This window comes from Simochromis diagramma, unplaced genomic scaffold (genome assembly GCF_900408965.1).
Source record: "Simochromis diagramma unplaced genomic scaffold, fSimDia1.1 OVJJ01000284.1, whole genome shotgun sequence".
NCBI classification, from domain to species: domain Eukaryota; kingdom Metazoa; phylum Chordata; class Actinopteri; order Cichliformes; family Cichlidae; genus Simochromis; species Simochromis diagramma.
Genome location: NW_024386871.1, coordinates 3,016,245 through 3,039,802, shown reverse-complemented (window position 1 = coordinate 3,039,802; position 23,558 = coordinate 3,016,245). Strand labels below are relative to the sequence as shown.

The window sequence follows — 23,558 nt, the reverse complement described above, 5'->3', positions numbered from 1 at the left end:
GCGCCCTCTTGTTAACTATCTACTTGATACCCACCTTGGACTTGAGTAGTGTTAGTGTGTTTTTTTAATGAATATTTTGGGCCTGTATTAGATATCACTGTGAAGAGAGACGGGAATGCAGGCGAGACACACAGCAGAGGGTCAGAATCAAACCCAGGCTGCTAATTTCAGCTTTTTGCCTCCTTAACTTATGAGCTAAACTGCTCCTGTGTTAGTGTTTTTTTTGTATGTATGTATTTTCTATTTAAAAGAGAATTAAGATGCTCTTATTGTTAATCCATAATCCATAAACTTTCTCGACTATAACAATACGCAGCTCATTACTGGATGGTGGCTCCACCGTTGTGCTCACCATCAACACAGTTTAGCACTGCTGCCCTAGAAGGGTTTAAGTCACCATGAAAGCCTGTTTTAAATTGTATCTTGTGTGAATATTTAGTCAGAGTTTCTGGGTCTTTATTGTTCTGTAAATTGTAGATGTCCTATTACAAAACATAATGACTACAGAAAGTCTACTGCTGCTTTGTTATGAGTAACTTTGAATAACAAACTCACTGAACTTCTCTGTTCTAACACCAGACTTTTCTAACCTGGAGTTAATTTTACTCACAATGCATTTTTGCTATATGAAGTGTGGAGAAACAACACAAGGTAATAAATGCAGCTGTAATAGCTGCAAAGAGCACACTAGTTTCCTTAAGCCTTGGATACACAAACCTAGAGACCATTCATTGAGCACCTGGTAGCCTCTGTTTGCGAGACTGGATTCCCTGATTGGTTGCCGAGTGCTTCCTGGAGGTTGCTTGCACCAAAAAGTTTCTTGTGTTACTTTGGTTGCTATCAGATTGCTGTGCCCATAGTTTGCATGGAAGACCTTAACCTGTCTGCAAACACTTGCTAACTACGCACTGGAGTAAAATTGAGTGAAATTGTAAAATTTGTGGCTTATTGCTGCAACTTCTCTGCAATCAGTTTCACCTAGCAACGGCATGCAACCTCCTGTAACTGCTCGCCAACCAGGTGAGAAGTAACATTTTTCTCTAGTGACCTGTGGTTACCAGGGGGTCACTGACTGGTCTCTAGGCCGGTGTGACTGCTAGCAACCACCTGCAACTGGTTAGAGAATATGCGGTTATCGCTGGCCGTTAACTGGTAACCAGTCTGTAGTTGTGTGTTACTGGGGTCTTAGTATTTAAATTAACAAGTAAGAGTAAGCACAGACAAAAAAAGCCTTGTGAACTTTCTCCATTCTACAGTGAAGCATCACAAAAATAACTTTTATAACAAGTACTAAGCAACAAAAGTCTCTGTGGTACTGACACCATCAGCAACTAGACCACCTCTCTTGTATTGCTTTATTATTATTATTATTATTGTTATTATTATTATTATTATTGTTTTTGTTGTTGTTGTTGTTGTTTTGCTTTTGTTGTTGTTGCTTATGATTTTTGTGTTTCCCTTCAGGCTGTGTGTTATTTCACAACATCCCAGTGGAGGTGGTCTCACACTAAAAGAGATGGACACACAAGAGACTGAGAGAAAAAGAGAACGATTGTTTGTCATTTTGTGTGTGTGTGTGTGTGTGTGTGTGTGTGTGTGTGTGTGTGTGTGTGTGTGTGTGTGTGTGTGTGTGTGTGTGTGTGTGAGAGAGAGAGAGAGAGAGAGAGAGAAAGCAAGAGAATGAAAATGGAAAATGGGGGAAGGAAGATAAAGGAGCGGTGCATTCTCATATCCAACTAACACAAGAAAACAATAGTATATATAAAAATTGAAGGGAGTAAACCCTGTAGGGGTTATAGAGTTGTGCAACAAACGAACACAGACGCACACACACATACAACACCGATGGTGAGGTGGGAGGTGTCTGTTGTGTTCTCTAAAAGTAGAAGAAGCAGGTAGAGCTCTGGGATGCGGCAGCCCAATCAGCCAATCACACAGAGACTTCGGAGACACATAAAAGCCTCTCCTTGGATGAATTATTCACAAAAGAGGGACAGAGACAACCATTAACCTACATCTTCACCAAACACACTCACATCTCCACGCTCTCTACAGACACGCACGCACACGGCAGATTTAGGCACCGCGGCCCCTGATAGGTTACCTCGCAGCCCATTGGTGCAGCTCTAGACAAGTTCGCTGAGCTATTTCTTCTCATGCACACTATGTACAAGGCCTTCCTGCGCCCACACAAGCTGTACTTTGTAAACAACCCTGTGTTCAGGGCTCTGTCTAATTCAGACTATTTTCCATGCTTCGAAATTGTATTTTAACACAGAATTCAACCCCTCAGATATTCAGCCAGCACACTGCCCGCACTCAGAGATGCTCCTGAAATGAAAGAACAGAGAAGAACAGTTTGAAAAAGTGTCGAGGCTGGGGAGAAAAATTTGGCTTTGAAGGCAAAAAGTGATTTTATTTGAATTTGGCAGCAGCTCCCTGTTAGTGGAGACTGCACTGCCGCAAGTCACAGTTAGAACAAGTAATAAAAGTGATCAGAGATATGGGAGTGCGTTTGAGAGAAAATGGCTTCTCTTCCAATTGCCTCGCTCTTGCACGCAACAAATGCTAAGAAGGATAACTACGCGATGAGTCGGGCAGGCTACTGAAAGTCTTTATTACAGCCTGTTAACATCAGGAGTGTCGGAGTACATGCGTAACCCGACTGTGCCGTGTAACCATCAAATTAGTTTTGCAGGTATTTGGCATACCTGTCAAAACATTCAGCACATCCGCCACAAAATACATTTCCTGTCCTCTCGCCGCCCCTGCCAAGCCCCGTTAAGTAAATTGGTAGCTGTATAAATCAAAACATGTTGATTGGTGCGATTTTTTTCTTCATGTTTTCAGTGTGTATTTAGGGTTTTTCACACTGAGAGATGTTATATGTCTCATCTCTGGCTCATTAGAGAACTTGCACCTTGTCAGCACTGACACATACAAGATCATAAATTAAAGTCTGGGTTAAATAAACCTTTCCTCTCTGCAAGACAGACACACTCGTGCATGCACGTTCAGTAATATAATACACAATCAGGCTGTTGCACAGCTAAATTAAAGACCCAAGAACATCTATGTGCATAGAAAAACCTTTCCAGTTTGGGCTGCGTTGGACTTTAATGCAAATATTTAACATATCTTAGTTTTCCCTGTACAAACGTGCTGGTTGCATACACCTCAGATAGACTATGGGGAAAGATGTACTCATAAATGAATCATCACGCACATGTCAAAAATCATATGTGCATCACAGCGTAGTTCATCATGTGTGCACATGTCAGGCCAGCATGTGGGATGTCTCTCTGTAACACACACACATGGACACACACACCATAGCGAGACAGAGGGGAAGACAGCGGCAGTGTTGGCTGAGATTGAGGTCAGGGCAGACGTTTGGGGAATATTTGATTAAGGGTTAAAACACAGACACTTATTCTGGTGTGGAAGACAATTTTTGAAGTTTAATAGAGTACAGCTCTGTTTACCTAAACCCCAGACAGCTAAACTAGTCAGCAAATTTAATCTAAAGCAAAAACAAAAAACAAAATCATATGTTTTCAATTGGATCATGTTTTTAAATTGCATCATCTTAAGAGGGTGCACTTGAGTAGCCACTACATCCATTAATAAGGGGAAGAAAGGGAGGGGGGGTGCACTTTCCCTGATGTAAAAAAAAAGACAAAAGTCTGCATTTCAAGTGGGGTCCAATGACCAAACTGAAATTGCAAACAGTGTTTATGCTACTCCCACAATGGCAGCGGCTTTTAAAAGGGAAGTTAAACTAGTGTTACACGCCACAGACTCCTAAAGATTTCTGAATCCTTTACAGTGTGAGGCTGAATTAAATATGAGGATTAGAATTTGTCAGCCAAAGGGAATATTAGATTGTTTGTTCACTCGTGTATTTACACACAAAACGGGATTAATTATTAGAAGAAAGCCCAACATTACCATTCCCTTTGGGCTGTAGTGAAATAGGAGCATAATCAAATTGTCAATGCGCTAATTAGGTGTCACAAATAAGTGAAATTTCAGAGGGATGAATGTTTTAAAAGGCAACACGCTGAATCAAAATAAATGGTAAATGCAGTCATTTCACAAAGCGCGGCGGTAATCAATAAAAATCGGTGTGACAGAAGGTGGGAGAGTGGGATGTGTATGTCTTTGTGAGAAAGAAAGGGAAAAGGAAAGGAAGTGCGACATCAAATAATCAAAAAATTGCAGCTTCATCAGCGATATGAATGTACCTTTTTTAGATGTGTATCTGTTGCTATAAATGTGAAACTTGCTCTTTAACCAGGTATATAACAGTGCAGTGCATATATATGTATATAACCGCCTGATAATTTACAGTAACAGTATTACAGTAACATAGTCATGTATTCATTGCTCTTTAGTACAGGTTTTATAAAAATTTGAGTTTTTAATCATTAGACACCCATATCAGTAGAGCAGCTACGTGAATAAAAGCAACTACCAAACGGGTCATGAGCAGCATTTGAACTTTACTACTAAAAATCAAGATTTTCCTGTTGATTAAAAGAAAACAAGGCAGGAAGACGACAGAGTGCGAGGGCCATATTGAGAGAAAAATATTAGCGTTGATTCTGAGAATAAAGTCGTCATTTCGAGTTAAAGCACTGCAATGGCTGCCACACCCTCTACAAAATGCCTCGTTTTAAAGAGTTTCTGAAATCATACTTCAGACTCAGTTTTGGTAACAAGGAAATATTTATCTTGTAGCACATAAACACAGTGTGGTGATCAGTATAAGGATGTTGAAGAGATTGTGCAGAAAGCTGCATCTGGTGCAAATTTTATTTCATTTTGCACAAAATTTCATTGTGCAAAATGAAATAACTGGCAAAGGACAGATTCAAGAATATCAATCTTACACCCTCGTGCAGTAAAGAGGGGGTATGATGTATCACAAGACATTATAAGATAGCTGATCAAGTTCGGTAGCTCATGTACACAACGGATTTTGTAGGGGGTCACATGACCAAAGGAGTTATTTGACTTGGAACAACAACTTTAATCTCCACATTTGGACTTTATATAAATAATCTTTTGACTTTTATCTCAAAATACTATTTTATGAGTTTAATCTTTATATTTCATTATTGTGAAAAAGAACAATTATATATATTTTTTTCTTAACGTGGCCCTAATATACCTTTGAATGTCATTCTGTGTTTGGATTTTGCTGCCATTTCAACAGAGCTCGGTCAGCTCTTTTCCCTGTTAGCAGGATTTGTGCTGAGCTGCTGCTTAATATTTTAATTTATGTGTAAAACACATAAAATAAAATCGCTCTTATAGTCTTATCTTGCTGTGGCATTTCCCCTTGTTTTAAGTTTTGCTTCGAGTTTGTCAGGAAACTTAACTTTGTTACGGAAATGTTGTCATAAATCCTTAAACTTCAATTGACTTGTTAGGATCACCTTAGGGTTGAATTTCTTTTATTTTTTGCACGTTGCACATATATTTTTTTCTTTCGTTTGAAATTTGTAAAAAGTGTGTGGTTGTTGGAAAGATATTTTAGCTAACAATGGGAAGAAAAAAAAACACGCTAACACTGGGAAATATGACAGTAGAATAGGCTTTTGAACTGGAAGTGAATGTTGTTTCAGATTTTATTGTTATTTTATTTGTCCTTTTTATTTCCTTGGTGGATTCTGTGATACATAAAACTGTTGTTTTGTAACTCAATTGTTCTCAAGCGTTTGTGGCAGACAGTCATACATTACGATACCTCATTTTTCATGCATTTCCATCTACAATATTATGCCCACTAGCAGCTGTATAGTTCAATTTAAAAAGAAGGAGAAAAATAAATACATTAAAGGCAGGCAGTGCACAGTGATGACCTCCATACCTCTGAGCTATTAGGATGCCACTTCTTCATTTCTTTTATCAGCATCAAGGCGAATCTGAAAAGGGAAAAAAATGCTCCATGTGGAGTTGCAAAGACTTTTTAGCCATAAGCTTCTTCCATAAACTACACGTTTTGTAGTATTAGAGATGTGTTTGAGAAAGTTTCTGTAAAGCTGTTTAAAAGTGTCATTTGAAAACGATATTTCCCCCAGAAGAAAGCTTGGGTTTTACTTTTCAATAAACAAACTCATTTATTGGTGTCCCACGTGTGTAATTGTTTCTATTTCATTTCAAAGTTAAACAGCTTTTAAGTGTGTGCTTGGACGTCAGGGAATGTTTTGTACAGACTTTTCCTTTATTTATCCGTAAAAGAAGCCAAGTCAGTAAAAGAAGCCAAGTCAAACACAGTAAATAGAAGGGAAAATATCTGAGACCATTCTGTGAAATCAACGGCGCTTCCTCTTTCTGTTGGTCATGTTTTCCTCACTTCTCTTTGACTGTTGGCAGCAATAATGTTTCAAGTCATCAAGGCTTTTCCCGTTCTTACTGTCGGACTGTACGGATTTTTAAGAGTGTCACTGTCAGTGACGAGCTCCCACCGGTCCTTTCTTAATTATAGTGCAAACCCTTTTTTTTTCTTTTTGTACTTATGGAATTTAAGAGTTTTAATTCATTACGATGGGTTATGCATGAACACTAAGCTTTGACAGGTTTAGGGCAGTGGTGAAGGAAGTATTCAGATCCTTTACTCAAGTACAAGTAGCAATACCAAACTGAAGGAAAGTCCCACTGAAGGAAAAGACACTTTACAATATGTGTGAAAAATAAAATCATCTGAAAACCTTTGTGAATGTTTGCCTGCGGTATTGCATCTCATGCATGCTTCATTTCAAGAAGGGCACATTTATTAATGCAGCAGCTAAGGTATTTAAAATCAACATGATTCATAGGCTATTAATCATGCTCTGGTCTTCTTTATCATCAAAGCTAAACGCCTGAGCAAGAGTGTTATAACCACTCACTGGCCACTTCATTAGTTACACCTTGCTTGTATTGAGTTAGACCCCCGTTTTTCCTTTAGAACTTTAATTTTTTATGCCGCAGATTCAATAAAATGTTTGAAACATTGCTCAGAGATTTTGGTCGATGTAGTCATGATAACAGCACATATTTACAGCAGATATTTCAACAGCACTTTCACGAGTCTTCGGTTCTACCACATCCCGACGGTGCGCTATTAGATTGAGATCTGGTGACTGGGAGGCAATCTAAGTACAGCAAACGTAACGTACGGTTACATTGTAACCTTGGTTCTCTGAGTGCGAGCCGCAATGGAGTAGAGAGATAGTCTCGATATGATAGAGAACGTCATGGGTCAAGAACCAAGTTTGAGATGGTCTGAGGTTTGTGACACCATGTATCCATGAGAAAATGGATAAACTATGGTCAGTACTGCCAGCAGCAATACTCAGGTAGACTGTGCTGTTTAAATGACTTCACTTTGCAGAGCACACAAAATCTGTTGTTCGTTCGACTGGCTAGTTTGTTTTTGTCAGTGACTTTTTAAAATATTAATTCTTAATCAGGATGATGTGTTACAGCACACGGTGGCCTCGTGTCCTCCAAGGTTAAATAAGTATTTTGCTGTCAGTGGAGTCTGATGGGTTTAATGAGAGAAATGCAATTATTTTTATATTAAAAGGGTTTTAAATGCAATACACTAATGTAAATATATAGAAATGTAACAGGCAATGTGGCTTTGTTTTAAAAAGCTGTGATATTTTAATTTAAATTTTTCTGTTATTAACTGTATTTGTGATTGTAACGGACTTTTACTTTTGTGGATTGAACCCTTCTTACACCACTGTAAATGTTATTTTATTGAGCATTATTACTGAATGATTAAAATTAATATTATTTTACAGTTTTAGTGGGTCAAATAGAGCAATGTAGTTTAACGATACGTTACATTTTTCTAATATTCTTATAAGTGTTTGAATAAGCAGGTAAAATTCAGCATTTTGTACAGAAACTGTAATTGTCTTAATAGTCAGACACTTATTGAAATACTTGGGCTGTACTTGAGCAACATCCAACGCAGTGAGGTCAATAGATAAAGCCACTGAATCACAATGTGCTTAAAGATTGATTTATTATAATTAGTGAAGTTCCTGTTGTTATAGGCACGTTAGCATGACCAAAGGTAAACGCCAAAATCGGTAGATTTATATTATAGGGTCCCAGAGTTGTGTCACATCCGCTGTGACCTCATGGGTGATGATAATAAGACCTCTCTTCACTCCAAGGACTTCATACCCAGCACTCCACGTACGCAGTGATCTACAAGCCAGGTTTGAACACTTTAAGGTGAATGGGTAGCATTGTAGGTGTAGATACACACACACACACACACATACAGAGATTCCTTCATTTGTTATAAATTATTCATTTAAAATTTCATAAACGCACATGTGAATAAAGCATTTGCTCTTGTAATGGATTTGAAGGTTTAATATGTTCTGTTCTTTTTTTTTTAATTATGTTCATTTGGGTTCCTCACAATCATTTTTTGCTTATGTAACAGATGCTTGGTAATAGATTTTCTGCTCCTGAACCCAAAACACCACGCTTTATCACTTTTAATTTCTTTCGCTATCAGTTCCCTCCTCGCTTCTTAATTTTCACATCTTTGACCAACGCAGACTGTTTTCAGTAGGAGGAACTGGCCTTCTAATGTGTCATATGGGAAGGTGAATGTGGGTTGAATATTATAAATAGAAAAGATCAGACTAAGGGGGCTAGAAGGAAGGGAAAAAATGGAGAGGAAGAGAGGAGGATGTGGGAAACAAAGAAGAGGATGACGAAAGAAAGCGAGGTGGAAGACACATACATGGAGATGAGAAAGGAGATACACAACGTGACACAGATGCACAAAGAAGGAGAGAGAAGAGGAAATGTCTATTTTTACCAGTGGTTATTACAGAGGAAGAGGGAATGTGATATGCCTCTGCATTAGGCCGAAGAGGAGGAGGATTTTGGCTCAGGCAGATTCATATGGATGTTTATCTGACTGCAGCATAGAGGGAATTTTAGCTAATGTATCCATCGCCCTGTTTCTCTTTAGTTTATTTGCTGTACTCCCTCTATCTCATAATATGCACTATTTTTTTTCTATACCCTTTTTTTTTTAACCCTCTCAGGCCCAATTTAAGTTTTGTGTTGCTAATGCACAACCAAGTCCTGCAGTGGTACTTCTGAGTAAAAGAAAACTCATAAAATATGTATGTGGGGTAATCAGGTTGTTAGGTCTTAACTGTTGCAAATCTGCAACGTCTGCCTGGAGAGGGTTAAAAAAATACTGTAGTTTGTTTAACCTCAGTGGTTTGAGTGCTGTTGGTCCTTCTGTTGTTATCGCCATCACGAAAACCTTTAAAGTGCATGAGAACTTCATGATAATGATCATTAAAATAATATTATTGAGATGCACTGATATACTGTTGCATTTCAGGGCCACCGTAAATAATCAGTCTGTTTATTTGGCAAAGACCTACATGACTGCCAATGATTTTAACCAAAATGAAAAAATCAATTAGATAAAAAAAATGACAGAAATGTCAAAAATAAATATACAAAAGCAGCAGTAAATGTGGCAGAGTGACAGATTTTCTTTTCATACAGTCAAGTCCACAATTATTCGTATGTTTTGTGAAGCAAAGCTTCAACCTTAGCTAAAACTTTCTTCCGTAGTTCTTAAATATGTTACAAATGAATAAGTAATACCAGAATAATAAGTACTGGCACATTTTTTAGACCATTTAACTTTCTTTTTATTTTGGGAAATACACAGTTTCCCAGAAACTTCTTTTCTAACTTTTTTAATTTATATGTGGGACTATAGAGGCAGGACAAGCCACCTTCATATCAGTCAGACATTAATCATGATGAAGGTGAAGGAGCTCAGTGATGATTTCAGGCATTGTTACTGTCCCCAAGGAGGCCAAAGACCACTAGGCCATCTTATCGCCTTATAGTTGCCCTGAAAGTTCACAAGGTCACCGTTGAGTCCATCTTAAAGAAGTTAAAGAACTCTCAAACTGTGATCAGTTTGAAAGGTCAAGGTCAGAAGCCCAAAGTGTCCCAAGCCTTGATCCGGAAGGTTGTCCAAGAAGTCAGCAGTAATCCAATAACCACCTCTGAGGTCATCTTCAAGAACTCTGGGATACAGATTTCATGAACTACACCTTAACAAATTCTTAATATTGGTGGCCAGGAAGACTCTGGTGTTCAAGCCAATGCACCTGAAGACATGTTTGGTATTTGCAAAGCAGCATTTGGAAATGTTAGAAGCGTTCTGGTTATCCGTTTTGTAGTCTGATGAAGGAAAATGTTGTACGGAGGAGAAAAAGAGAGGCTGTACCCACTGTGAAATGTGGTGGTGGGAGCATCATGCAGCGGGGGTGTTTTTCGCTTCATTTGGTACTGGCAGCTTGTTCAAATTCGATAGGATCATAAAATGTGAGGACGACATCAAAATCCTTGATGAAAATCTAAAACAATCCCAAACACAAAGTCAAATCTGACATGCCAGTAATCATGTGATGATTCTTGAATGATCATCTCAAAGTCTGGAGATTTGTGCAGGGGGTTGAAATCTGAGGTCTATGCTTGAATGCCTGATTATTAACACTTTTGAGTTCTTTGGCAGAGAAATTAGGCTAGGATGAAGGTTTTGCTTCACAAGACAAGGAGGGGATATGAATAATTGTATTTAAGTGTAAAGACATCAGCTTAGATTAAATGAGCGATAATCAGATTTAGGCATAGCCATTAAAAAAGACAGTCCTCACTTATTATCAGTGCTTGGAGGTGTATTTTGATGAGACCGATCCCTCAAATGTCCCTTGTAAGTGAACAGTTGCTGAACCCTAAACCTGCACAAGAATAAGTGATATCTTTTCCAGATGATATCTCCCCTACTTTAAGAGGAAAACTCTACGTGAAATAACCTTGTTTTTACGGCGAACGTCGCTGCTCAGGAAAAAAAAAGACAGCTGAGAAAAAACACATTTTCTGCCATCCTTTTTTTCCATCTTTCCACTAACCACTCTGTGAATCTGCAGCTCCTCTTTCCTTACCCATTAAACTTCCTCCCTTATGTCCTCTGTCTGTCTCTCTCCGCCTCATCGCTTCATCCCTCTTCCTCTTGGATCGATAGATTACTTCCTGTGTTCAGCAGGGTGACAGCACAGTTTAGAGACCATGGGGTTCATGTTACCAATCATCTGTGTGTGTGTGTGTGTGTTGGTGTGTTTGCACGTATTGTGAAAGGTTTAAGGGGTCACAGAGGCCTTTGGTATCAACAGTCCTATCAGTCACTCTGAAGCCTGAATGACTGATGCACTGACTGCTTGTGTAAAACATTCGAGAGAGAGTGATGAGAGGGAGAGAGAGAGAGAAAGGGGGGTTGCGTGTGATATTTTGTGGACTTTTTCTCTAGTTGATTAGATATTTTTGACCAACATGCAAATTGTAATAATGTAGTCAACAGTTTGTGCTATTAAACTGGAGAATATTAAAAAAAAGCAGAGCTGCTTTTGCTTTTGGTGCATGATCAAAAGATTAAAAAGAGTAAATACGTCAAATGGCTCTACGTGTAGAGACCCAACCCAAGCTGAACTTGCTGCCAACTTTCACCTCGTATCTGAAACGTCCATCATCACCTCTGACGTTTGTCTGAACCCTATCCTTCAGCCAGAGTTACACGCTGACCTCACTGACTGCTGCCAGTCATTTCAAATCATGAGATCCACTGTTATCCGCAAACAACTCTTCCCGCTGTTCCTCTCAAGGCATACAACAACCAGGCTGTTTTAACAGACAGACTGACAGGCCCTGATGTCCTTAAATCCTATAACAGTCTCTCTACATCTATCGCCCTGGGCAGCATGCAGCAGTAAATGGCTTCAGTTTGTCTGAGGTGTACCCAGAGAGCCCAGGAGAGATCAATACAGTCACTCACTGTCATCGTTTTAACTCAACTACAGTCTAGACTTGTCATAAGACTCCTTCTCCACTCAAGTTCCCAAATTCTCAGGCTCCCACGGCGAGGCTGGTGTCGCTGCAGCAATGTGAAGAACTAAAGAACGTGTGCTGTCCACACGGCTGTGTAACGTTACATCTGCCTCACAATCGCTGGTGTGAAGCATCTGCAGCACTACCATCACCATTTCTCTTGCAGTAACTGCAGTAACTGAATTTCTGCTGAACGCTTCAGGGCTGCATTTTGGCTGAATTACAGTTGATTTAATTTATGGCACCATTTTCCCGCTGCACTAAATCCTGCCTGCAAAGAAGGAATGAGTATCAGCTGCATTTCTCCTCCAGAAATTAGAAAACTGTAGCAATAAGATGGGAGTGGAAAAATCCAGCCCCCTGCCTTTTATATTCTATGCAGCACTTAAGTTTCTAATATCCCCCTCATACCTAAAGTGGAGAGATTTGTTTGTTTTTTTTTACTTTCACCTGAAGTTCTTGTAGCTGAGGTGTGATGACAGAACACATCTGCTCAGTTTCACCGAGCATCTGATTTCCAGCACTCAACATAAACCTCTAATGAAGCAGGCTGTCAGGACTTGAGATCATTAATTTAACACTGTCATTATTCATGAGCTGTATTCTGATTGGACGACAAAAATGTCTAACGTCCCTTGACAGAAACAGCTGTTTAAACAGATGCAGGGCCATTTGTAGCAAGTTTGATCAGGAATTAGATGAACAACAACTCTGAATCACACTTGGAGGCTTTTTAAAACCTTATTGTTTTCAGCATCAAATAGCAATGCGCACCAGTTTGGTATCTCTCACCGTTGGTAACAGTAACATTGCACTCATTGAGTTAATCACGTGTGAAAGGTGTGTTTAAGACTGTACACCAAGTCAGTCAAGGCTAATGCGAAGACGCACTTGGGCACAAATTCACCTTGAGTGGATCAATTTGAGGGAGTGTTGTGTGAGTGGAAGCTGTAAAAGTACACTCTTCCCTCTAAAGACTTGCGAATGTATGAAAAGGAGCACAAAACAAACCAACAAAAAAACGAAGATGCTGAAACCAAGAAAAGAAAGCAGTAACGTTCCTTGTGAATTTTAAAGGTCAGTTTAATGCTAAAGTCCAGAATCCACATAGAGAGAGTTTGTTGACTTTGTAATTGTTCCAAAATTGGTTGCAGTTGACCTAGAGGTCACTTATGAGATATATCTATGGTGAACGGAGCTACAAGTCTCCACTCACTCTGCCTTACAAGCAGTGGGATTTCTTGCCTTTCCGAACTATTTGGTTGCAGCACAAACTGAAAACATTTTTTAAAAAACAAAACAAAACAGGAATTTTGAGTGCAAAAATTGATCGTCCTACGCAGACAGTCCTACAGTTCGGCCCATGAGCTGAAGCACAATCAGTGTTGCCACTGATGACTTAAAGTGCCCCACACAGCATCACCTACATAAGAAATAGCTAATATCGGCTTTATGCTTAGAATGCAAGAGACTTGATAATGATAACCAATTCCCATCCATTCATTTGCCTAACTACTTATCCAATTCAGGGTGAAGGGAGTTGATCCCAGCTGTCATAGGGTGAGAACCAGAGCACGCCCTGAACAGGTCGCCAGTCCATAACTGAGCTGTGACACAGACAGAAATTCAAACTGACATCACACTGGTGGCCAGTTTCTCTTTGGACAGTAAATTTGAAGTCAGGACCTTTTTGCTGCGAGGCGACAGCTCTGATCACCAAACAAAAAATATTCTGTTATGCCTAAAATCATTTCCAAAAGAAGGCAAAGGCAGATACTGAAATATATCGTCTAGAATTGTTGGGAAGCTTAACATATATGACCGTTCACAGATTGAATTTGGAGTTCAACATATACCCACAGTACAGCGCTAGCGCTAGTTTTGTTCTGCTGTTAGTTTTTCATGGGTGAGATAACATAAGAAAACTGGCGACTTGATTGCTGCTTGTATGATCGCGTGATTCTTTCTTTTTTCTTTCTGTTGTTGTTGCTGCATACCCAGATCCAGGCGAGTCTTGCAGTTAGTTTAACAATTGTAACACTTCGAGTCACAGCCAATACGACTCCCTACAATGAGACTCGAGTTGCTATAAACCAAGACTTTTGTCAGTTATCTTGAACTTAACCACACTCATTTCACTGGCTTCTCAATAACCTAAACACTAACAAGACACAGACTTTACTGTGTTGCTGCGAAGACTGGAAAACAGTGACATACAGCGACCTGTAGCTTTAATGCACCCTGCCATCCACCTCTCAGTTGTGACCTCAGCTTTGAAAGCAAGGTATTGTAATTTATTGACTGTTAACCCAGGTTTTCCCCCAACACACTACAAGTAGATCGAGTCTCCATCGGTTTAAACACCAGTTCCATGTCCATTAACACTGTTGGGTCTTGACCTGACCCCACTTATACCTTCACCTCTGATGTCCATCTCTCCCTCTCTCTTCCTCCGCCTCACATCTCTACATCTTTTTATTCCCCTTTTTACCCAGTCACTCCCAGTGGACCCTCCCTCTCTCCTTGTCTCACACACAGGCTACTGCTGGCCCTCAGCTTAACGGTTTTTATAACGATCTGACCCTGGGACCTTTCTCTCTGTTAATGATCTACAGCCCCTCCCCAACACAAACACATACACACACTGACAGACGGAAACCTGCGCCTGTGTGTGTGCGTCCTGGTATTGTCCTTTTTGTTATGCTGAGATAACGTCAGAGCAGTAAACACTAAAGGTAATTATACAATTCAAAAAGCCCCCAACTAACAGTTTCATTTCTTGAATATGAGAATTTTTCAGAAGGGACATAATTGAAAGCTCTTTATTTATTCATTTTTTGACAGCCCGTGGTTTGGACTCACTGCTGTGATGAAATGGCTGCTCTACATTTAATAATGCTGCTACAATTGCAGACTCGGTTTGAGAGGAAAAAGAAGAAAATAGTAGCACCTGCCTTCATTTAATGAAATAAATAGAATTTTCTTCTGTAATGAATAGCGACAATCTACTATATGTCTCGAGCTTCAAATGGAAATCAAAGATTTCATTTTGCAGCTGTGTCCTTGGAGTTTTTAATGAAAACAGATCTATTAATGTTACCTTGTTCTGAAGAGTTCACTCAGATGCTGCGTCTCAAACATGCACTCACTCATATTGTACGCTTTGGTACTTGCTCTTCCTTTGAATGCATAAGTACATTAGCACTGAAGAGGTGCGGCTACATGCAGTACACTACATTTACCAGAACAATGTCCCTAAAATTAGGGTCTAAAATCTCTATAACACACAAATGTTATATCTCTCCTGGGTGATAAAATTATCAATGCACTTATCGGAGAAATGTAATTAACTTGCAGTGAAGAAGAAGAATTTTGCAAGAGGAAATTGGCGGCCAGAAGGGGGAAAGCTAATCGGAGAGCTAATTAACTAAATGGACATAGCATTAAAAACGAATATTCATGATAATACGCAAAACAAGATGGACAGTATGCAGTAAATAAATAATTCCTGCTTTTGTGTCATTAGAGGGATTTTTTTCTGCTCCACTGACACAGATACTCTGATACATTTTAGATTATTGTCTTGTAATTTCACGGGATCGCTGGATTACAGTTACTGTGGGCATTATATTGTGATGGTAAATTAGATACTTGGATTTCCACTTACATGTGCAGTACTCTATGTTTCTCAACCTCAAAAACTGGTGCCCTCTGTAGATGCAATCTTTGAATTCAGGTGTTATTAAATAAGTTTTGATTGTAATTCCATCCATACATCTATCCATCCTCTTCTAGGTTTGGTAACCACAGCAACTCAGCTACTTAAAATAAATTAATTAATAAATTCAAAGTTGAGAAAATTCAAAATATCAAAATGATGTGATCCAAAACATCTCAAATTGCATCTGCTTTTGTTGCTTTTGTTAACAGAATTCCTGGCAATGGTCTTTTTCACTTAGTTACATATTCCCGTGGGGTTAACCCCTTAATGCACAGTATAATGTATTGGATACATTGAGTTTGATTTCTTTGGTCTGAAACACCTAAATAATTTGCACAATGTATTTATAAGCAATAAATATGAAGAAAAATGCCAGATGTAGCAAAAATGATAATTTATATAAATGAAATGAATATTTAATTAATCTTCAAGAGATTACAATTTTCTTGCAATTATTTCACGGTTCCCAGTTTAGGCTTTAAAGGGCTAAATAATAAAATTCTTGCTTCTGTGGCATGTATTTTTAAAAGCAGATGGATCTGCATATTTGATTTAGCACAGATTTTTACACCAGATTCCCTTACTATTGCAAGCCTCCCATTCATCCAGGCTTGGGGTCACCCGAGGTGCTACGCTACCCTGCCATAGTTTACTGCCAGAAGAAAACACTTTCCCAACCTCTTTGAGTCAGGATGGGCATCTGGTGTAAAAACGTGTGCCAAACCAAATATGCAGATACATCCGCTGTGGTGATCACTTGGAAAATAAAATGAACAGCTGAAAGTTGTTAATGCAGTGTTTTTGAAGATAGATACATGTTACTGAAGCTATCATTTTTTGTAATTTTCAGGTTGCCAGAAATTTTTTCCAAATGTGTAAATCAGTCACATATTGAGACATTTCAAAAAGGTGCTGAATTACAGTCTCTTAAAAAAAAAAAAAGACCATTAAGTTCCCTCAAGTTTGTGCAGTTATGGAGTTTCAAAGTTCCTCTGGCATTAAGCTAACATATAACTTGGAGCTTCATGGAATGGGTTTCTGTGGCTAAGCAGCTCCTGTAGTTATACAGAGTGGGTGGTCTGGTACTTTTGTCCATATAGCGAATCTTGTCACGGTAGCCTTTAAGGTAGGAGACCAACAACCCAGTCTTCAGTCATTAAGCAGAGTGCTAGTTTGGTGGTTAGCCAATATTTGTTAGCTAACTAGCAAACTAGCTTGTTAGTTGCTGTAGAGTATTTCCTGGAATAACTGTCAGAAATGGGAATGGTGAAATTTAAGTCCACTCTAAAGGAGTGGGGGGAAAGCTTAAAATAGCATGTTTGTGTTAAGTCGTCTGTACAGAATACTGTATTTGTTTCCTTACTTGTTATATTGTTATGTCTTGTATTCATTGTAACATCTGCTACCCTCTTGGCCAGGTCGCTCTTGGAAAAGGAATTTAATCTCAAAGTGACTTTTACATGGATAAAGAAAAACTATAAGGTATCATTGTTAGAAGGGTAATGGTGTTGTCTGGATCTGCGCATTTAAACTCAGTGTGGTATTTAATATACTATTCACTGTCTAGTTAGATAGGTAGCTTGACAATCAAGGTCAAATGCTGCATTGTTTCACACTGAATGATAGTTAAGTGCACAGTACACGATTCCTATTAAAAGTAGATTCAGAGTTACTGTTTTGAGAGTTTTGACTCTGTTTTCTGATAGTTTTATTGCCCTTTGAGTGTTCTGGTAAGTTTTCAATAATGCAGAATTAAATTAAATTAAAATTAATCTTAATTGGTTAACATCATACCTGTTTTGCACAACTTAGATTAGAAAGCCTTTAAAGAAATTTTCAAAATAAAAAAATATTTAAAGAGAATTCAGTATACCCTTCTGCTGATAACAATACAATTAAATTAAAAGCATAATTAGTTGACCTTTGAAGATATTTTGCACGGCAGCACTGATTTGTGCAAAAGAAAAACCATTTAATCCGAGCACACAGTGTTCAGTAATACTTCTTAATACACTCCAAATAATGCACAGCATCCATTTTCACCATTTTCACTGTCCCCCAATCAATCTTTGAGGTCTGCTTACTGAAAGTGACACATTAGCTTACAAGTCTGGATCTTGACAAAAAAAGATGCTGTCAGACATCGCAGCCAAGACACACACATTTACAGCACATATAAACTCTCCACACACAGAAAAACAAACTATTGCACTCTTGCTCTCATTCTTTTTCTCTCTCAAGGCCTTTTCATTCTTCACGAGTCACCAACACACACATACGCTGGTTAAGACTCACACATACACACACACAAACAAACTCTCTCAGCTTCTTCCTCTCAATCTAGCCCTGTCAACAGCACTAGAGCCTGATATGCGTCCAGGGACAGAGGAAATGAGCGATGTCAACCAGTATTATAATGCAGCAGAGCCGACCACATGAGAGGGGAAAACATCTACTGTGTTTTGTGCTCGTGGGAAATCAATCTCAACTCTTAATACGATGTTTTCAGGCTTGTGCTCATGTCTCAAAGAGGCCTAGAGAAGAATTACCTGTGTGTGTACGTGTGCATGTGCGCATGTACCTATAATCCTACCACGTCTATGATGAAACCCATTCTCTGACTTGTCTGTAGGGTTATTTTCCTTCTACTGACACAAGGTTGACGAGCTGATGAAAGACCGAGACTGCATGGAAGCATCCAATTATCCTGCTTAAGACAGTCTTATGCATACACAGTCCGTATTGTTCTCACCTGTTATTCAGCGAAAAGGCATGCATAAGATGATATTGCACAGCTAGAAGCATGACTCTGATCTCTCACCAGCCTTTATTTCTGCATTTTCAGGACAATGCACTAAAAAGCACTAATTTACTATCCGCTTCATGTACCTGAGTGATTGGAATCATTTGCATCATTGCCTCTTAACCACCTTTGTTATATGCTAAGATGATAGCGTCTGCAATTAACTGAGCGTGATTAATAAAAAAAAAAAAGAAAGAAGAAGACATTAAAGGAATGAAAAAGGGTGTGGGGGTTGTTTCCATGCAGCCATTTAAAATGTGAAAAATGTCACCACTGGGGCAAATTTTGCAACTTTAAGTTTTTTCAGCTCATGATTGGCTCCACAGTATTTAAGATTTGCGAAAACTTTTGGCACTATCCCAGAAGAATCAACTACCCAAAACAAAAAGCAGAACGCTCTTGAAGCTGGAATGAACTGCAGTAAAGTGCTCTCAGTGGGCTTGCTGCTGACATAACAGGAAGTCATTGTTTCAGTGATTTAAGCAGCACTTTTTTATAATTATACATTATAAAGACTGAGAAAGACAAGCTGGTCCTAAAACATATGTGCACTCACTGGCCACTGTGTTAGGTAGACTGTAGTATTGAGCTGGACCCCTTTTTGCCTTTAGAGCTGCTTTAATTGTTCATGGCACAGATTCAGCAAGGTGCTGGAAACATTCCTCAGAGATTTTGGTCCATATTGACATGATAGCATCACACAGTAGCTGCAGAGTTGTCAGCTGCACTTCCATGATGAGACTCTCCCATTACACCACATCCCTAAGGTGCTCTATTGGATTAAGATCTGGTGACTGTGGAGGCCATTTGAGTACAGGGAACTCGCTGTCATGTTCAAGAAACCAGTTTTAGATGATTTGAGCTTTGTGACACGGTGTGTTATCCTGCTGGAAGCAGCCTGTAGAAGATGGGTACACTGTGGTCGTGGACATGCTCGGTAACAAAACTCAGGTAGACTTAAAAATATGCTAGGTTGGTAGATCGTTGTTGCAGCAGATATTTAGACTCGTCAGATCATCGGCTGACCGAAATGGCACTGTGTGCTCTTACAGATTTGCTTCAGGGACAGATTTACTGTGCCTTCAGAGATGCTCTTCCGCATAACTCTGTAACAGTCTGCAGTTATTGCAATTATTTAAGTTACTGTTGCCTTGTTATCAGCTTGAAGCAGTCTGGCCATTCTTCTCTGACCTCTGGCATCAACGGGGCATTTTCACCCAGAGATCTAATTACTGCATATTTTCTCTTTTTTAAGACAATTCTCCGTAAACACGAAAGATGGTTGTGTGGAAACATCTCAGAAGATCTATTTCTTAAGTACTCAGCCTAGCCCATCTGGTACCAACAACCATGACCATGTCTACATGCCTGAATGGGTTGAGTTGCTGCCATGTGATTGTCTGATTAGATCATTGCATTAACAAGAAGTGTATCAATAAAGTAGCTGTTGAGTGGATATATAATTATATGATCTTGTATGTATTTTACTGGTTGCTATACATGTTTCTTCTATACTGGCCATAAAGAAGAAATTGCTTAGAAAGCAGTTTTGGTACTGTATGAGATTTGTGTCAAAAAAACTGAACTACAAAGAGGCTATGGCACTCTGCCTTAGACACATCAGATGGTTTCTTACCAAATTACCGTTGTTTTAGCACAAAAATGTGGAGACTGTTTTCACCGCTGGCTGAGCTGCAGTAGAACAGTAGCGGTACAAAGGGACGAATTTTGTAACTCTGCTAGAATCGCAGAGTCGTCAGATAAACTTCAGAGCAAATATTAACACAGCATAAAGACTTGAGGTGATACTCCTGTTTAGTTGAATTAGAGCTAAATTGCTTGTCATACTTTGTCCTAAATTCGACTTTCACAATACATTTTTAGGTATTTCAGATGGAATTGAAAGCGTATGAGATTTAAATGTACTGTATGTTAAAGGTGTGAGCTGTACTTTAATAGCCAATTTTCTGTGTTGATTGTAAAAACAATTATTATTGTGTAGGATTGAATTCGATTTCACAGTTGTGCTTAATAAAGTGGCCACTACACTAGTGCATGGTTGTATGCAGATATATTGATAGTAAGTATTAAACGCTCCAGTGAGAGATAAGGGTGCATATGCAGGAGTCAAAGGTGAGGCGAAAAAGAAACCCAGAGTGAATATCAGTCTGTACCTGTAGGCTCTTGCAAATGCAGCTGCTATTTACTGCTACAATCTATGTGAGAAGAAAAATAAAAAGAAGATATTGTTTGCTTTGGCACTCAGTATGGGTACAGAAAATTAGCAGCAATGTGATGAGGGTTTACTGTCACAGACAAACCTCGTGGACTATTTTCACGGGCCTAATTAGAAACTAATAACGCCTCCATTCTGCTGCCAAAACAAACCCTTTTGCTGTGAAAGGGATGGGCTCCGTGTCTGACTCAAGCTACCCCACCTCTGCTTTGTTTTCCGTTAATTCATGTTAATGCTGCATCTTGTGCTTTTCAGAAATTTGAGTTGTGTGAAAGAGGAAGCGTATTCTCCTGAGACTTTTATTTTAACGAGATAATAGAGCCATCTCTGCGTCTGCATTTTCCACTTTTTGTGTCGCTTTGTTTTTTTCCACCAAGCTCCTAGATTGCTGCTTTTTATTGCATACATGAATTCCCTCTGTTACCTTCCTGCTCTGGAGGAATACACTTCATATTAGCCTTCTTTTCTTGACTTCATCATTAAATGCTGCAGAAGCGTACCTAAAAAAGCTTTCAAACTGACAAAAAGAAAACAGCTACTGCTGATAAAGTACCTAATGGTATTCTCCCATTTTGGCCCCCTTAATGGGGCACTTACCGGCTTAGTCACTCATTTTCTTCATGCAGAAATTTGCAAATTTGTTTTCATCCAGTCAAAATGACCCAAGTTACTACAGGAGCTGCTACTTCTGCCCCTCATATTTCCTAGTATCTTTGCTCTTGTCAATTAACCTCATAGAGCTCTGTTGCACATTAGGATTAAAACATCTGTTACTGACAGAGGGGAGTCATGTGGTCTGCCATTTGTACCTCCACCCTCTTTCTACCTGGATAAATACTGTTGGGCGTGGCAAGTTACTCCTGACTTGCATCAGTGTCCTAGCAGGAGATGTAGTAAACAGGATTTTTTTCCCCCCCCCTGAGGAGCTCTGTTTCAGAAAAAAAGGCTGTATGAAATTCAAAATCAGTGGAGACTCGGACTGGAAATAACCCCTGCATTTAAGAATACAACTTACTGTGGTCGGGTGCTTGTTTTGGGTGTCAGTGAGACATGAAATATAATTTTAAAAATGCATTTTTTTCACATTAAAAAGAAATGTACAAAGTTTACATATGCAGTAAGGCGACCATCTAACACAGGTCAGCACTTGTTGGTTACAAGTGTTGATTCTGATTCACTTTGTTTCTGGAGCCTTGTGTTCATATCAGTGCAGCTACCGTTTAATTTGTGCTGAAGTCAGCTTGAACTACAGTTGTGAATAATGCTGTAATGACGGACAGAGCTACGCATGAAACAAAGGAGCTGCAATGATGTGTCGTGTAAACACAAGCTTCTTTACTGTTGTTCTGAGCAGCCAGAATAGTCAGACACAAGGAAAAATACAGCTTTGCCTAAAGTAAGGGCTGAGACTTGATAATGGTTCAAATGGGGATAATAGTGCACACTTTGAGGCAATCTTTTCTTGAAGGCACTCATGTTGCTTGTTCACCAAGAAATAGCTGTATGAAAAACAGAAAAAGAGAGCTTGCTAGAGTTCTAATGTTAGGAAGGTTTGGGGGTCTGTGGGATTTTATCTCCTCGCTGCCTGCCAGTAACAGCTTTAATTACTCCTCTTGCGTCCTCATACTGATCACATAGCTGAAATGCTTTTCAAACACCGCTTATCCCCATTTCTCTCCTACTTAGGACCATCTTCAGTGATCAGCAATGACGATGACTCTGCTTCTCCTCTTCACCACGTCTCCAATGGCAGCAACACTCCTTCGTCATCGGAGATGGGCCCTGACGCAGTAATCATCGGCATGACCAAGATCCCAGTGATCGAAAACCCTCAATACTTCAGAAGCACAAACAGCCTGCTCAAGACTGACACATGTAAGTAAAAGAAAAATCTGACATATCTTTAACGTGGACCCGGATTAACTCTGATCTAGAATCGAACTTTTATCAGTTGATTACAAGCTACTATATACATCCTTCCTCGCTGTCATGTCAGTGACCTTGGAGCTACTGCTGATAAAATCTGAGGGAAGAATGGGAAATAGAAAGTCTAATTATATGCATGTTTGTGTGTGGCTGTGCCCCAGCATACGTTAGGGACACATTCATCAAGACTTCCATGGATGACTCATATAAATACCAGAGCTAAAGAAACCAAATGATGCTAGACCTTATTAGCCAGTGGTTTAAATTTTTTAAACCAAGTGAAAATGAGAAAGTGACAAACCCAAAGTAGAAGCTAGAAGAAGAGCAGAGGGAGAGAGAAAGAGAGCCACAGACAAATAGACAGACAGAAAATGCACAAGGATATTGACCTGGTCCATCAACATGACATTATGATTATTGGCAAGTTATAAAAGCTTCTCCAGGATTTGGCCTTGTGTTGCAGTAAATTATGGACCCACGCATTTGTGTATGTGTGTGTGTGTGTGTGTTCATGTGTGCTCATTCTGTTGAGAGCAAGGTTTAGGTTGTATAATAATGGGGGACTGGAGGTCGACCTCTTCAGTCCTGCATTAAAAGACTGACTGGGATTTACAGCCAAATGACGAAGAATGAAAGCGCTTAGGATCAATGAAAGTCAATAACACACTGTGGTGTATGTGCATGTGCCTGCATGTGCATTTTTAATATATTACAGCCATTACAACTATTACACAGTGTGTGCCTTTGACTCACAGACAGGCTGCATAAATACTGAAAGTATCTGACCGATTATTTGGCACTCCGCCTTTTCAGACCGGTACAATAGCCTTTGATGGAGACAGTTTGGCAAAGTGGCACATGGTTGAATGCCAGGAACTGAACTCTTTTTAAAGAGAGGTCTTAACCATCCTGTAATATTGAAT

At 39.3% G+C, this 23,558-nt stretch overlaps 1 protein-coding gene across 3 annotated transcripts in view; it reads left to right on the top strand.

The window, feature by feature from the left end:
• ntrk2a (neurotrophic tyrosine kinase, receptor, type 2a) overlaps window positions 1–23,558 on the top strand; it is a 107,006-nt gene that overhangs the window by 48,089 nt on the left and 35,359 nt on the right. For all 3 annotated transcript variants that reach the window (XM_040031661.1, XM_040031660.1, XM_040031662.1), the window contains exon 14: window positions 22,396–22,584. In XM_040031661.1, the coding sequence (XP_039887595.1) occupies window positions 22,396–22,584 (189 nt within the window). The remainder of the gene's footprint in view (window positions 1–22,395; window positions 22,585–23,558) is intronic.